Here is a 15,890-nt window from a genome sequence, read left to right as displayed (position 1 = left end):
TTCAAACCCCGCCGTGTGTGTGTGTGAAACCCTAATTGATCAGTCTGCCTCAGGGCAGCTCTGGCTGCAATTGTAGCTTACCACCACCGGTATACTGTGTATGAATAATGGACTCTGTACGCGCTCTGGGGTCACTGGTGTGTCATGAAGAGCGCTATATAAATCCAATCCATTATTGAACGCTGGGTACCTTTGAAATTTATATCTGATATATTTCTGACCCACCCCGAGCTTTTAAGAAGTGCTTGGTGGTCCAAATTAACCTCGCTACTAGGGAGCTATAAGTGACTGCGTATTCAAAAGCCCCTGGCTTGCACATCGCAGTCACGAAAGGGGCTATGCCTCAGTGAGTCTGACAGAGTGTTAGAGAGAGTGAGAAGGAGAAGAGGGAGAAAATTTAAAAAAATTATAACAGAGATGAAAAATTATGATTTTTTATTATTATTGTAAACTATATATATAAAAAAAATGAATATATTCGTTTAAATTTTTTTTTTACTGTTTATATTTTTGGGGAAGCTTGGCTTCCCTTGGCTTCCATGAATATTTGCCACATTGATAGTGGTCTCGTACAGTTTTAATTTCTTGCAGTAGCATACATGCATGTATTTGCTGTCAGTTCACCGATGACACTGATGAGTCTGTGCATGCTTGCGCATTACTTTGAATAAAAACAGTATTGGTAGAAAAATACAAGGATTATAAAGACAACATAAGCCTCTTTCACTGTAGGTAAACAAACAAGGTAACATCTGTGGTGAAAATAACCAGTACACTATGATACGCAGGTATCTCCCTCTACAAGTCTGTCTGCAGAACGTGTTGCAAAATGTGACACTTCTTTTTTTCAACTTTTTGAATGAAAAAAAAACATACAGTGATATTGATTAAGTTATTACATTATACAGAAAAAAGTGTGTGTGTGACTCAATCCAGGACACATTCTCTGCGTTTTGTCTTTTCACTGTTACGGTGTATTATGTGTTGTGCATCATTACGTCTATATGATTAGATGATAGATACTGTGATGGATCATGGTTTATGTGGGGTTTTATTTTAGTTTATTCTAGTGTGCTTTGGATGTATTTTGGGTTTTCTCTGGTGAGCTGTCAATCACCAGACACCAGTAAATTGTCATGCGGCATGGCAGGATGTGTGGGCTTGATTGCCACCTGATTGGTGTCAGGTGTGCAGTGCCTTTAAGTAGGCTTAGTTGACTTTGTTTGGATGTTTGTCCATTTCATGTTTTCCCTCAATAGTAGAGGAGTGTCCCAAGCTCATGCTTCTAGGTTTTTTTTCTCTGTCTCTAGTGCTGTTGGCATTTTTGTTGTTGTTTTCAACTGCTAGACAGTGGTGGTTACTTTGGGTTTTTCCCCCAGTTATTTTATACTGGTGTTTTGTGTTTCCTACAGCTTTTACTTTTATTTATTTTTTTTATTTGTTTTCCCCCACCCTCTCTCATCGCTCAGCGATTCCAGTGGTTACCTTTCTGCGTGTGTCAGTCCTGACAAGATACAACACTCGTCACTGTGTCCTTTATGAGAAGGTTGGTTGGTCCTCTCTGATGGAGAGGCGCACCAAATACTGGTATTTGTAAATTGTTAAGGCCCTCATTGGTAAGCTACCTCCTACATCATTATTGGAATGGAATTATAATAATAATAATAATAATAATAATAATAATAATAATAATAATAATAATAATAATAATAATAATAATAATAATAATAATAATAATAATAATAATAATAATAAATTCAATTTGTACCGCACTTTATATTTGTGAAAATCTCAAAGTGCTACAGGTGATTAAATGAATAAAACAACCAATGAAATGGAAGAACATAAAAATGAAATAAAATAAAATAATAATAAAATGAATAGAAGTAAAAAAAATAAAAGTAAATTCAGGCAAAAGCCTTGTTAAAAATAAATGTTTTTAGGCCCATTTTAAAAGCCTCGACAGATTGTGGTGCTCTCAGGTGGATGGGGAGAGCGTTCCACAGTCTGGGTGCGGCAGAGCAGAAGGCTCGATCGCCCATGGTGTGCAGCTTAGTCCTGGGGGCTTTGAGGAGGTAGGCTGTGCCTGAGCATGAGGAGGACTGGGGGGTGAGGAGTTCCTTGAGGTAGGCAGGGGCACCACCGTGTACGCACTGGTGAGTGAGGAGGGAGACCTTGAACTCAATCGTGTGTTCCACGGGGAGCCAGTGAAGTGATCTGAGGGTGGGGTGATGTGATCATATTTGCGCACCCTCATCAGGATCCTAGCAGCGCTATTCTGGATGGTTTGCAGTTTTTGAATGCTTTTACTAGGGATCCCGATGAGGAGTGCATTGCAATAGTCCAGCCTGGAGGAAATAAAGGCGTGGACGAGTTTCTCAGAATCTGCCAGGGTGAGTGAGGAACAGAGTTTAGTGATGTTTCTGAGATGAAAGAAAGAGGTCTTGCAGAGAGGTGTTATTATGGTACCTATGGAACCCGTTCTAGTGACTGGCTGGTCCTTGAGTTTGCTCAGAACAGGGTAAAATCTACATTTGGCTATGATGCCCCTCTGAACACTTGGGTCTACATACGTGACTTCTATTTTATACTTGCTATACTTATTTTATTTTATACTTGTCTATTTTTGTCTAGCACAGTCTCTGGAGCGTAACAGAAAGAAGCATTTTGTATAAAAGTATTCTGTACTTCTGTATGACAACTAATAAAGAAACTTGAAACTTGAAACTAGCTCATGGAATGAACTCCAACAGTCCGATTCCGAACCTTGATCTCCAACCTTTGTCAATGAAGTTGTACATGTTGTAATTGATTGTTATCCTTACTTGTCATGATTTTATATGCTGTGTGATTTTATATGCTTTTCTTGCTTAACTCTGTATGTACACTCAACGTGACTGTAAATGAGGGAAACCTCAGTTGCCTTTTGAGTTTAAATAAAGGTTTGAAATGAAATATGTTTTTAAATCTGTAATCCCTTCATGTGGACGTTCCTTTCGTCGTTCGCATGGCACGTTGAGTTCCCCTTCGTGTGTTGTACGTATAAGGAGGACCATCATAATAACCATCATACGCTATAAAGACACACTTTTATTGGTACAATATCCCACAGTAGGTTATTTACATTCAAGACGACGTTGACAGATGAGCATCTCTCTCTCTCTTTCTGTTCCCTTTTTCCTCTGTCCTTTTGATTATGACGGGCGCTTTGTGCGACTCTGCAAATGTGTTTTCTTCAGATAACATTTTAACAATGGCTGGTTTAAAATAGCACAAAGAAAAAAGAGAAAGGGAAACCATATCCATTACTATTTGGCAAGGAGTGCACAGACGCACGGATGAACACATGCTTGTATAGATTCTGATCCCACTGTTAAGCTGATAGAGATTCTTTTGCCTTTTTACTTTGCTCCCATATCCCACCCAATTAAGTCTTTATACCAATTCCCTTTCTGGTTGTTGCGTTCCTGTTGTTCTCAGGAGGGTGTGGACTACCACATGTCTCATCTGTTGGTCTGGGGAGGGTGTTGACTACCACATGTCTCCTCTGTTGGTCTGGGGAGGGTGTTGACTACCACATGTCTCCTCTGTCGGTCTGGGGAGGGTTTTGACTGCCACATGCCTCCTCTGTTGGTCTGGGGAGGGTGTAGACTACCATGTGTCTCCTCTGTCAGTCTGGGGAGGGTGTAGATGACCACGTGTCTCCTCTGATACCTGAAGAGGTAGCGAGGCAGAATGCGCCTGGGAGCGAGGAGTTTTCACTGAGAGAGCGTAACGTGTGCGGATCCCCTCCCTGCTGAACCGACCAGTAGGAGTCGCTGTTGCAACGACCAGGACTCATATGATCCCCACCAGCTTCCCACCCACGAACACGGCCAATTGTGTTCATAGGGACGACTGACTAAGCCGGAGGTACCACTGCTGGGAATTGAACCCGGGTCTTTGCGGTGGCCGGCTTTTACCTCTACATTACGCAGCAGCCCCAGTTAAGCTGAAACGGAGAGTACAGTCACTCCTTAAAAGGGCCACACGAAAAAGGCTGCCGTATGTGGTTGTAAACGAGTGGTGGAGGGGAATGTTCATGGATTTAGTGTGAAAAGAATACTATTGTCCACTGTTATTTGCATGGCCACATTTTACAGTGAAAAAAGCACATTGCATAATAATGGTCTTATGGTCCCCTATAAAATAAACATAAAACGCAACAGAAAATCGTGTGTGACAGGTAGAAAGTGAATCATATCCCCCCGTCATGTTACCAGAGACGCCCCGGGAGACGCTCCTCATCACACTGTTCACTCCCATCAAGTCATTTTCATTGGAAAAATATAAGAAAATTATATACAACTTGGATGTCAATCACTGTGGTATTTCAAAAAGATATCTTCACACATTTAGCCTGATCCTGACAGATACATCCCTAATCATAGACAGATGCACATATTTATAGCATTATGCATGTGAGGTGTACACGACACACATGCACGCAAACACACACGCACACACACACACACGCACACACACACACACGCAAACACACGCACACACGCACGCACACACACACACACACACACACGCACACGCACACGCACACACACACACACCAATATTATCAAAGGTTGAAATTCTGCCTCATTGTCGTCACAATAGTGGTAAGTAAAGGTTCCGATTAAAATTCAGTACAAAACATCAGAGGAATAGAGATTATTCTAGCTGTACAGCAATAATGCATGACGGACTATTAACACTAGCGGTGGCGGTAGAGCAGATTGAGCTTCCCTCTGCCTCTTGGTGAACCTGCTGCTATCCAATCCAGGACGGGTCGGTGAGGTCAGAGGTCATAACAGGTCATCATTGGTCATTCTCTGTCAGCTGATCGAGGTTGCTAGGCCGATGCTCCTCACTCGAAGTCTTTCGGGGAAACCCGCCTGTCATACTCTGAAAGGGAACAAAGAGACCAGTTCAGAATAGTCATCGGGGCAGAATTTGAATGGACAGGGAAGATGTTACGATTTCAAACAACATTCTTCCTATTTTCTTGTTGTTTTATCTGGTTGTTTCACTACCCTACTGTCAGTCTGGGGAGGGTGTAGAGACTACCCTACTGTAGGGGCGATGGACAGTTCCCGGTTCGATTCCTGCTCCTGCAGCGTGTCGAAGTGTCCTTGAGCAAGACACCTAACCCCTAATTGCTCCCAATGAGCAGGTTGGCACCTTGCATGGTTGCCTCTGCCGTCTGTGTGTGAAATGTCAGGACCAAATTGTAAAACGCTTTGGATAAAAGCGCTATATAAATGCACCATTTACCATTTACTGTCGGTCTGGGGAGGGTGTAAACTACCACATGTGTCCAGTGAGGAGTTTCCCTGGAAGAGCATAACGTGCATTGGAGGACCAGTAGAAGTCGCTGTTGCAACGACCGAGACTCATACCCCCACGACTTCCTACCCGAGAACAATTGGGCTAATTGTGTCAGAACATCTAACCAAGCCGGCGGTACCTCTACCGGGAATTGAACCCGGGTGTCTGCGGTGGCAGGCGAGTGCTTTTACCTGCACACTATCAAATAATATATATATCTTTTTTTTTATCCACTTTTTCTCCTTATTTTTCCAATTTTTTCCCCCCATCCCGATTTCATATTGCCAATTCTCCCCTCCCCTGTCTTGAACGTTGCTAGACTATGCCTCCCACTGGTCGGCTGTAGTGAGGATAGAAGCCTTGCATCACGTGTCCCCTCCGGTACACGAGGAGGCAGTCTATCGCATCTTTTCACCAGACAGCGCAGACTCTCAGTGGCGAGGAGTAACGCGTGGGAGGCTCACGCTGCCCTCGATACTTCCTGTCTCTGCTGTACAGGCGTCACCCAACCAACCTGTAGGAGTCGCTGTCCACAACATCCAATCCCCACCCATCGACTTTCCACCCGCTACCTCAGCCAATTGAGATAGTATGACGACTGGCCCAAGCCGGAGGCAACGCTGACTCTGGGAGTCGAGACCGGAGTCTCTTTCATTGGTGACAAGCGCAATCTCCGCTACGCCACCCAGCCGCCCCTCAAATAATATTCTTGAATGGTGATTTAACTAGGAGCCTACAAGTACACTTTGAAATAGAAAGTCGGCTCTGTGCCAAATGTCACTTATGTGGCCTAATTCCTACTTTTGGACCACTTTCAACATTTCTCTCTCACAACTAAAATCCAGACAGGAAAATACTCTAATCTGGGATGTCATCGACAGACACTTTCTGGAGTTCCACCGACAAAGAAAAGGAAAATGTCCGGTTCCATGGCTGAAAATAACTTGGAATTAAAAACAGACAGTATACATTTCATCACTCACACACACCTGGTTGTTATCCTCTCTACCTACTGCAGGATAGAAGCAATTATAACAGGCAATAACAGAAAGACAGAGAGAGAGAGAGAGAGAGAGAGAGAGAGAGAGAGAGAGAGAGAGAGAGAGAGAGAGAGAGAGAGAGAGAGAGAGAGAGAGAGAGAGAGAGAGAGAGAGGGTGAGAGAGAGGGGAAGGGAGAGAGAGAGAAGAGGAGAGAGTGAGAGAGAGAGGGGGGTGGGAGAAAGACAGAAGAGGAGAGAGAGGGGCAAGATAGAGGGGTAGGGAGAGAGAGAAGAGGAGAGAGAGAGAGGGGGAGAGGGGGAGGAGAGAGGAGAGAGGAAGGGGGGAGAGAGAGAGCAAGAGAGAGAGAAAGAGAGAGACATTGTATGGAGGGGGGAAAAGGCATGATAAGCACGTCTAAATAAGAGCCTCTGTAATCAAACCTATTTCCTTCTGATGTGGGAAGTCTGGGTAAACAAGATAACACTTTGGGTCACAGGGATTTTCCATCAGTTCAGCAGGACCTGCTGATGTGCGTCTCTGTGGACACTGGCTGCGGTGGCTCTAACCTCTCACATAATGAAGACCATGGAGAGGTTAGTCCTGGAGCAACTCCGCCCGGTGAGCAAACCCCACCTAGACCCACTCCAGTTCGCCTACCAGCCCCGACTGGGGGTAGAGGATGCTGTCATCTACCTGCTGAACCGAGCCTACACTCACCTAGACAAGCCGGGGAGCACTGTGAGAGTCATGTTCTTTGACTTCTCCAGTGCTTTTGATACCATAAGGCCTGGGCTGCTGGGTGAGAAGTTGGAGGCGATGCAGGTAGAGGCCCCCCTGGTGTCCTGGGTTGTTGATTATCTGACGGGCAGACCACAGTACGTGCGCCTACGGAGCTGTGTGTCAGACAGACTGGTCAGCAACACCGGGGCCCCGCAGGGGACAGTCCTCTCTCCCTTCCTCTTCACTGTCTACACCAACGACTTCCACTATCGGTCAGAGTCCTGCCACCTTCAGATGTTTTCTGATGACTCTGCGATAGTGGGATGTATAAAGGACGGTGACGAGAGGGAATACCGGGAACTGGTAGTGGACTTCGTCACATGGTGCGATAAAAACCACCTGCAGCTAAATGTGGCGAAGACCAAGGAACTGGTTGTGGAGCTGGGGAGGAGGAGGAGTGCACCTGTGACCCCCGTTTCCATCAGGGGAGTCGATGTGGACATGGTTGAAGATTACAAATACCTCGGTGTGCACATCGACAACAAACTGAACGGGTCAAAACACGCAGAGGCACTGTACAAGAAGGGCCAGAGCCGACTCTACTTCCTCAGAAGGCTGAGATCCTCCAATGTCTGTACAAGGATGTTGAGGATGTTCTATGAGTCGGTGGTGGTGGGCGCCTTCTTGTACGCTGTGACCTGCTGGGGCAGCGGACTGAGAGCAGGGGACACAAACAGGCTGGATAAGCTGGTCAGGAAGGCCAGTAGCGTGGTTGGGGTGGAGCTGGACTGCCTAGTGAGGGTGGCGGAGAGGAGGAGCCTTGCTAAGCTCCAGGCCATCAGGGGAAACCCCTCCCACCCACTATACACAGACTTGGCGGACAGGAGGAGCAGGTTCAGTGCCAGGCTCACACTACCTAAATGCAGCACTGAACGGCACAGGAAGTCCTTCATTCCAACAGCCATCAGACTATACAATGCATCACTGTGCCTCACTGCATCACTGAGCACAGAGTGGCAGTTACCATCTTCCTGGACTTAGTTTGAAACAGCACTGTGCAATATTACACCTACTGTAGACCTCAGTATATTTTCACTGTATTTATTTACTGTATATTTTATTCCATTTTTATTCTATTTTACTCTACTCTTATCTTAGGCAACTTGATTTGATTTGTTTTATTATTCTTATTCGTGACCTGTTCTGTCTAAATGTTTAAATGTTTAAATGTTGAGCGATTTTGCAGTGTAAAATTTCTCACAGGGTAATAAAAGTATTTCTATTCTATTCTATTCTATCAGTTGGACCAGGTTGGTCGCTCCGCGGGGACACAGCAACAACAGGATGCTTCCCTGGAGGAGAGCTGCGGACGAGCTGCCAGGAGGAGCTGCCAGGAGTAATTTCCTGTCATCATCCACGATAACGACAGCGGCCTCGGACGCAACAATAGAGTCATAACGTTTTCGGCTCGGTTATTACCTGATCTGATCTACGCTACCTAAACAGCATTCCATCTCCCATTCGCAGGCTTTGATTTCACAAGATAAGATGGTTATGTACTGTAGTTCAAGTTTCTTTATTAGTTGTCATACAGAAGTACAGAATACTTTTATATAAAATGCTTTTTTCTGTTTTGCTCCAGAGATTGTGCTAGATAAAAATAGATAAGTATAAAAGTATAGTAAGTATAAAATAGAAGTCAAGTACATAGACAAAGGTTTTCAATATATACATATATACAATGTACAATGCAGAGTAGAAAGTAACTGAGTTACAATACAATATACTATATACTATACAGTACAATGCAGAAATGGGATGAGGTACAATTTAGGTACAATTTACAATAAGGTGTAATGAGGTATGGGTTGTAGTGCAAATTCCTTTGCCAATAAATATAAAGTGTGTTTAGGTGTTCTAAAGTGGGTAAAGTGGGTGCAGCAGTGAGTTGTTTGTTTAAAGTGAGTGTGTGCGTGTGGATGTGTGTGCTGTGAGTGCATTTGATGGTCGATTGTTCATTGTTCAAGCCGTGTTCATTGAGCTATCATTGTTCATTGAGCATCCTAATGGCCTGAGGATAGAAGCTCCTTCAGAGTCTCTGTACTGGCCATGAGACTCCGGTATCGCTTGCCTGACCGCAGCAGTTCAAAGAGGCAGTTGTTTGGGTGGCTGGAGTCTGATAGACATCCAAAGTTATGGCCATAAAAGTGATTAGTAATGACCCCCCCCCCCCCGCCCCAACCAGATACATGTGATTGTTTGCAGTGGTAGAGCTCACGTTGTACCCGTGTTGTGATTGATCTCAGTACCTGCATGCCGTGCGGGCTGGGGGGAGGCAGGCCGTTAGACGCCCCTTGGTGGTGCCTCACCTCTGGGGACAAACTGAGCTGCTGAGGGGAGGATTGCTGGATGTGAGCTGGAGGGGGTGTCAAGGGACTGGCTGTAGAGAGCTGAGAGGACAGAGAGAGAGAGAGAGAGAGAGAGAGAGAGAGAGGGAGAGAGGGAGAGAGAGAGAGAGAGAGAGAGAGAGAGAGGATCATATTTGTTTTCATCCATATAATAATATATACATCCTAAATGGTTTTGAGGAGAAGGTTTAGATGCGTTGATTATACAGTATACAGTATGTGTAGCGTAGAAGCAAGAGCTTCTGGGCACAGTTTACAGACTAAGGCTTCTTCATTATGGCAATAATCATAATTCATCAATCAAAATCATAATCATGATTTTGATTGATATTGAAGTGCAGGCAGGGTGCGGGGGGGGGGGCTCACGTTGGCTGCGTCGGAGGCCTGGCCCTGGCTCGGCAGGTGCAGAGAGGGCAGGGAGACGTTGTAGGCGTGCAGGCAGGGCTTGCGGTTCCGGTCGAAGGAGGCGGAGGAGTGGGGCCTCAGGGCGGAGGGGGAGGCCAGGGGAGCCCTCATGGCCCGGCCCAGGCTGCTGGACTTGTTCTCCCTGCGCTGATACTCTATAGGGGACTGAAGGGCTGCGGAGGAGAGGAGAGAGAGACACATTTACCCTGATGATGTTCCTTGTGTCTATATGAGGGGAAATGCGACGTACAACGAGGATTATCACAAGGCGCCGATCACTGGATGTAGAAAAAAGGAAAGTGTCGCACATTCCAGCTCCATTGTGCATTTCTCTTTTTTATTAGATGACATTTCGGCCCCACAGGGCCTTTTCGAGATCAGAAATAATTTCCGACAACAAACCGTCCCGTTCAGGGTTTAGTCGTAAACCAAAATTATTAATATTTTTCTAAATGAAATAATCAGTCCAAAAAAACACCTGACTTGAGGGCGGCTGGGTAGAGTAGAGGTCTAAGCACTCGCCTACCACTGCAGAGACTGGGTTTGGATCCACGGTGCCTCCAGCTTAGTCAGTCGCAGGGGTGTAAAGTACTTGAGTAATTGTACTTTGTTACAATACTTAAGTACTGTTTTTGGGGATTTGTACATTACTCGAGTATTATTAGGTTTGTATACAGTACTTTTACTCCATTACATTTCAGAGAAAAAATACATACTTTTTACATTTAAAATGCAGACCTACAAAGTACAAAGTACAAATCTCGCAGGTCCAATCATTTTAATTAGTATATTTGTTTCTCTGGCCGAACTAACGTTAACGTTATTAATCCTGCGGCCGCGCTTTATTTAAAAACAGGCAATCAGGCGGCACGGTGGTGTAGTGGTTAACACTGTCGCCTCACAGCAAGAAGGTCCAGGGTTCGATTCCTGCTTGGGGACCAGGTTTCCGCCTTGCCAGGTACCCAGGTGGGGGATCTCCCAGGCCTTTCTGTGTGGAGTTTGCATGTTCTCCCCGTGCTCGCAAGGGTTTCCCCCCCGATAAGATAAACCCAATGGAAAAACATGCACACAACAGATCGCTGACGCTGTCGCGTCCTTGGGGGGAAGGACGATGGGATGGGTTAAGCGCAGAGCTCAATCGCATCGGCAACAGAGAAAAAATACAATGCATGTGTGTGTGTGTGTGTATTCCAGTGTGTGTGTGCCGCTCCCATTGCATGTATCAGTTCGTTGCATGCCGAATAAAGACCTCTAAAGAGCTCCTGCATTATTATTATTATTATCAAATCCCCATCAATGGAAAATTAACCCGCCCATACCCGTGCTGATTGATCCTTGTGCAAGACTAGAAAGCGGGGATCTTTGATTAAATACCTGCTATCAGAAGAATAGACAGTCAGAAAAAAAGTTTTTACTTTTACTTTTTAGTACTTAAGTACATTTAAAAGTAGAAACTTTTTGACTTTTACTCAAGTGTGTTTTTAGCCAGATACTCTGACTTTTACTTGAGTACGATTTTGAGACGGTATACCCATACTTTCATGTGAGTATAATTTCTGGGTACTTTTTACACCCCTGGTCGTCCCTACTAACACAATTGGCAGTGTGTTCGCAGGTGGGAAGCCGGTGGGGTCTGAGTCCTGGTCATTGCAATAGCGACTTCTACTGGCGCCTGTTCAGCAGGGGAGGGGATCTGGGGGAAGGTAGCGTGAACCTCTGCACAAATTATGTTCTCCCAGTGAAACTCCTCCTCGCTGTCAGGTAGGGAATGACCAGGAAGGGAATTGGCATAACGACTAAATTGGGGGTGGTGGATATAATAATTTTTTTACGTGTTTACACTCATGGATCACACAGGGGTCTCTTATGACATCATCGGCCGAGGTGTACCGTTCAGGAAGTTCCTCTGAGTCTCCAGGATCTGGACCACGTCGTTGGCCCAAGCCCGGCGCGTCTCCGGGGACGCCGCCTGCATGACGAAGCGCATCACGCTGCCGTTGGTCCCGCGGGAGGTGAGGACCAGGCGACTCAGGTCCCCCTCAGAGTGGTCCTCCACGCCCAGACAGCTGACCTGTGACACAGGTGTAGTACTGAGCAATGACACTAGAGGCCAGTATGGACATAATAAATTATTTACTTGGGTTAAAAGATTAGATTAAATTAAAATGTGTTGTCATCATACAGCACAAGTACAGTACAACGAAAATAAGTTTGGCATCCAACCAGAGTGCAAATGTAGCAGTAAAGTGCAACAGCAATATACAATGTACAGGTGATTAAACTGTACAAAATAATACAAATGAGTACTACTGAATGTAGTGCTAATCAGATGTATGCACAGAGTTGTAGTATAATATGTTCAGTGATACAGGTGTAAAGACAGTATGGTGGTAGTCATACTGGCCAGCAGCGTAACTAGTAAGAGTAGGATATGTACAGATATAGATATAGTAGCTTCCTTGTAACAAAGATATGTATTATTATCCTTCTCTAGATCCCTCTCTGAATTGTGTGTACCATGACACGTGCAAAGTGGAAATACACAAGTGGCAGAATCGGATCTAAACAGAAGGTGAACAGACTTATATAGACATAACCTATAGTTAAAGGAACACGCCAACATTTTGGGAAATTAGCTTACCGTCTTCTCCAGAGAGAGACAAGAAGATAGATACCAATTTCCTCTCTGTGCGTTCAGTAGAAAGCTATCTGGCCAATCTGGCTGCACGTTAGCCTAGCTTAGCACAATGCATGGACGCGGACAGTGCCGGTTAGCCTAGGCATTGTCCAACTAACACCTCTCTTGAAGGCTAACCGGCACTGTCCGCTTCCATTCATTGTGCTAAGCTAGGCTAACGTGCAGCCAGATAGCTTTTTACTGAACGCACAGAGAGGAAACTGGTATCTATCTTATTGTCTCTCTCTGGAGAAGCTAAGCTAATTTCCCAAAATGTTGGCGTGTTCCTTTAAGACATAATATGCCTATAGTATACCAGCATAACCAACTCTGTCTCTCTCTCTCTCTCTCTCTGTCTTTCTCAGTCACTTACAAATGCACACACACACACCCACACTCACACTCACACTCACACACACACACACACACACACACACACACACACACACACACACACACACACACACACACACACACACACACACACACACACACACATACATACACACACACAAACACACACTTTAGAAGGCAGTATATTATGCGCACCTTGATGCTGTTTTTAAAGGTGTACCCAGGCAGATTGAACCCCTTCTTCTTGTCGATTGGCTCACTGAAGATGACCAGCTGCTCGAACAGGAAGACCCGCCTCTCCTTGGCTCTGGTCAGGAGGAGGCCGCTTTCCTGCTCGCTAACGGAGAACGTATCTTGCTGGAGCAGCTTCCCCTGAGCTGTGATTTTCCCCTGGAACAGCGTGCGTTTGTCAAAATGAATCATATCAGACAGGAATAAGAACGTTCTCATTTCAGTTCATTCAGCAACGACCTCCCCAGAGAGAAAGGCTGTGTTTTGCAAAGTCAGACCCAAGAACAACAACAGTTGGACCGGAGTGAAAGGGTCAAAGGGCGGAGGAGCAACACGTGTAGGCAGTTCTAGACACAGGATAAACACTGGACCTACAGTTTTGCTCCAACAAAGATTTTATTTTACGAGTTGGCTCAGAGCGATGATCTCGCTTGCTGCTTTGCCCTCACTCTCTCTATATATAAATATGTGTATATCCTCTCTGCCTTTCTATCTGTCTGATTCTCTCCCTCTTTCTTTATCTCTCTCTCCCTCTGTCTCTCTCTCCCCCTCCCCCCTCCCCCTCTCTCTCTCTTTATCTCTCTCTCTCTCTCTCTCTCTCTCTCTCTCTCTCTCTCGCTCTTTCTCTCTCTCATTATGTTTCTGTCTTTCTCTCTTTGTGTCTTTCCCTCTCTCTCTGTCTCTCCCTTGCTCTTTCTCTCTCTCTCATATATTTCTGTCTCTCTCTCTTTGTGTGTGTGTCCCCCCCCCCCCACCTCTCTCTCTCTGCCATCTTCCCCAGAGTCAGTTCATTGCTGTGCGTCAGTTTTGGAGTTGTTGGGAGGTTGTATTTCTTCACTTCTGATGGAGATAGGCTAGCTGCTCCCTACCACTTCCAGTCCTTGTGCTAAGCTACGCTAGCATGCACCCAAGCTACTGGGGCTACTGGACAGGATACACAGAGATGAAACTTTCTTTCTTCAATCTTCGTATCTGACTCTAGAGACAAATAAGTGTATTTCCCAAAATGTTCCTTTTAACACCCAACACACTTGTCGTTTCTGAAGTAGCAGACTGCTGCTTTGTTTTATTAATCTTTGTTTAACCAGGCTAAACCCATTGCGATTAAAATCTCTTTTCCAAGAGCGACCTGGCCAAGAATGGCAGCGGTACAGCAGTTTCATAAATGCTTTGCAGTAAAAGTGCAGGGAGGCCATGTGATCCTATTTAAATTAAAACAATTACAAACATCAATAGAGTCTGTTTCTATAGCTTTCACCATGCATTTAAATCCACTAAGAGTGACTAGATCCTGGAGTTGAAGTTCATTAAGAGTGACTAGTTCCTGGAGTTGAAGTTCATTAAGAGTGACTAGATCCTGGAGTTTAACTTCATTAAGAGTGACTAGATCCTGGAGTTTAAATTGAATAGATCCGGGGGGCGGTTAGGTGGCCGAGCGGAGATTGCGTTCGTCACCAACCCCGGAGCTGTGAGCTGGATTCGCCTGTTCGAATCCAGCTCACAGCTCCGGGGTTGTCACCAGCTTGGCTGGCCGTCTGCACTAATACAATTGGCTGTATTAGAGGGTGGGAGAAGCTGGCGGGGTGGGTCCGGGTCGTTGTAAACAGCGACTCCTACAGTTCGGTTGGGGCGCCTGCTAAGCGCGGATAGGACTTGAGGGGGATAGTGTGATCCTCCCACACGCTACGCCCTCTCGATGAGAATCCGCGCTGCCAGGTGAAAAGAAGCGGTGATTGGCTGGACGTGTGTCGGAGGAAGCACGTGGTAGCCTCCACTCTCCCAGATGATCTGACTGTGGGGGGTAAGTGCGCAGCGACCAGGAAGGGACTGGGGATTGGCATACGACTAACATTGGGATGGGAGAAAATCGGAGGAAAATGGAGGGGGGAAAATATCAATACAAAAAAAAAAAAAAAAAAAGTGAATAGATCCTGGAGCTTAAGTTCATTAAGAGTGACTAGATCCTGGAGTTTAAGTTCATTAAGAGTGACTAGATCCTGAAGTTTAAGTTCATTTTACATTTATGTAAACTATTCCGTGCAGATGGTGCAGAAAACATAAAGGCCTTCTTTCCTAATTCAGTCTGAACTCTAGCCACAGTCATAAGTACAGTGTCCTGAGACCGTAACCCATATTTGCCCTGTTTTCTGGTTAGGAAGACAGATCATCAACATGGGCTTTAACTCTACCGTGCCTCACCTCAAAGCCTTGGAGCCTGCCCACATTCATCATGTCGTTACAGCGCTTAGGCACGAAACACATCACCTCCACCGCTCTCTGACGGAAGACGTTGGGAGAAGAAACAGAGGGACAAAGGGAAAACACTGAGTATTTACTGAGAAACGGAGGCATTCATGTTATACTGTATACAGTGTATATATATTTATATTTACTGAGAAACAGAGGCATTAATGTGTACTGTATATACATATATATATATTTATATTTACTGAGAAACTGAGGCATTCATGTTATACTGTATACTGTGTATATATATTTATATTTACAGAGAAACAGAGCCATTCATGTGTACTGTATACCGTGTATATATATTTATATTTACTGAGTAACTGAGGCATTCATGTTATACTGTATACAGTGTATATATATTTATATTTACTGAGAAACAGAGGCATTAATGTGTACTGTATACGTATATATATTTATATTTACTGAGAAACGGAGGCATTCATGTTATACTGTATACAGTGTATATATATTTATATTTACTGAGAAACAGAGGCATTAATGTG

At 44.9% G+C, this 15,890-nt stretch overlaps 1 protein-coding gene across 1 annotated transcript in view; it reads right to left on the bottom strand.

Annotated features, from left to right (window-relative positions):
* Nucleotides 1–3,076: 3,076 nt before the first annotated feature.
* arhgef25b (Rho guanine nucleotide exchange factor (GEF) 25b) overlaps nt 3,077–15,890 on the bottom strand; it is a 51,536-nt gene continuing 38,722 nt past the window's right edge. Inside the window, exons 10-15 of the mRNA XM_084317193.1 lie at nt 15,337–15,414; nt 13,102–13,296; nt 11,766–11,946; nt 9,837–10,048; nt 9,372–9,512; nt 3,077–4,938 (exon numbers count right to left, since the gene is read on the bottom strand). Coding sequence (XP_084173319.1) covers nt 4,852–4,938; nt 9,372–9,512; nt 9,837–10,048; nt 11,766–11,946; nt 13,102–13,296; nt 15,337–15,414 — 894 coding nt within the window. The 3' untranslated portion in view covers nt 3,077–4,851. The remainder of the gene's footprint in view (nt 4,939–9,371; nt 9,513–9,836; nt 10,049–11,765; nt 11,947–13,101; nt 13,297–15,336; nt 15,415–15,890) is intronic.

Source organism: Notolepis coatsorum (genome assembly GCF_963971535.1).
Source record: "Notolepis coatsorum genome assembly, chromosome: 6".
In the NCBI taxonomy this organism is placed as follows: Eukaryota; Metazoa; Chordata; class Actinopteri; order Aulopiformes; family Paralepididae; genus Notolepis; species Notolepis coatsorum.
Note: the sequence above shows the minus strand (reverse complement) of the source record. Positions and strands in the feature narration are given on the sequence as shown.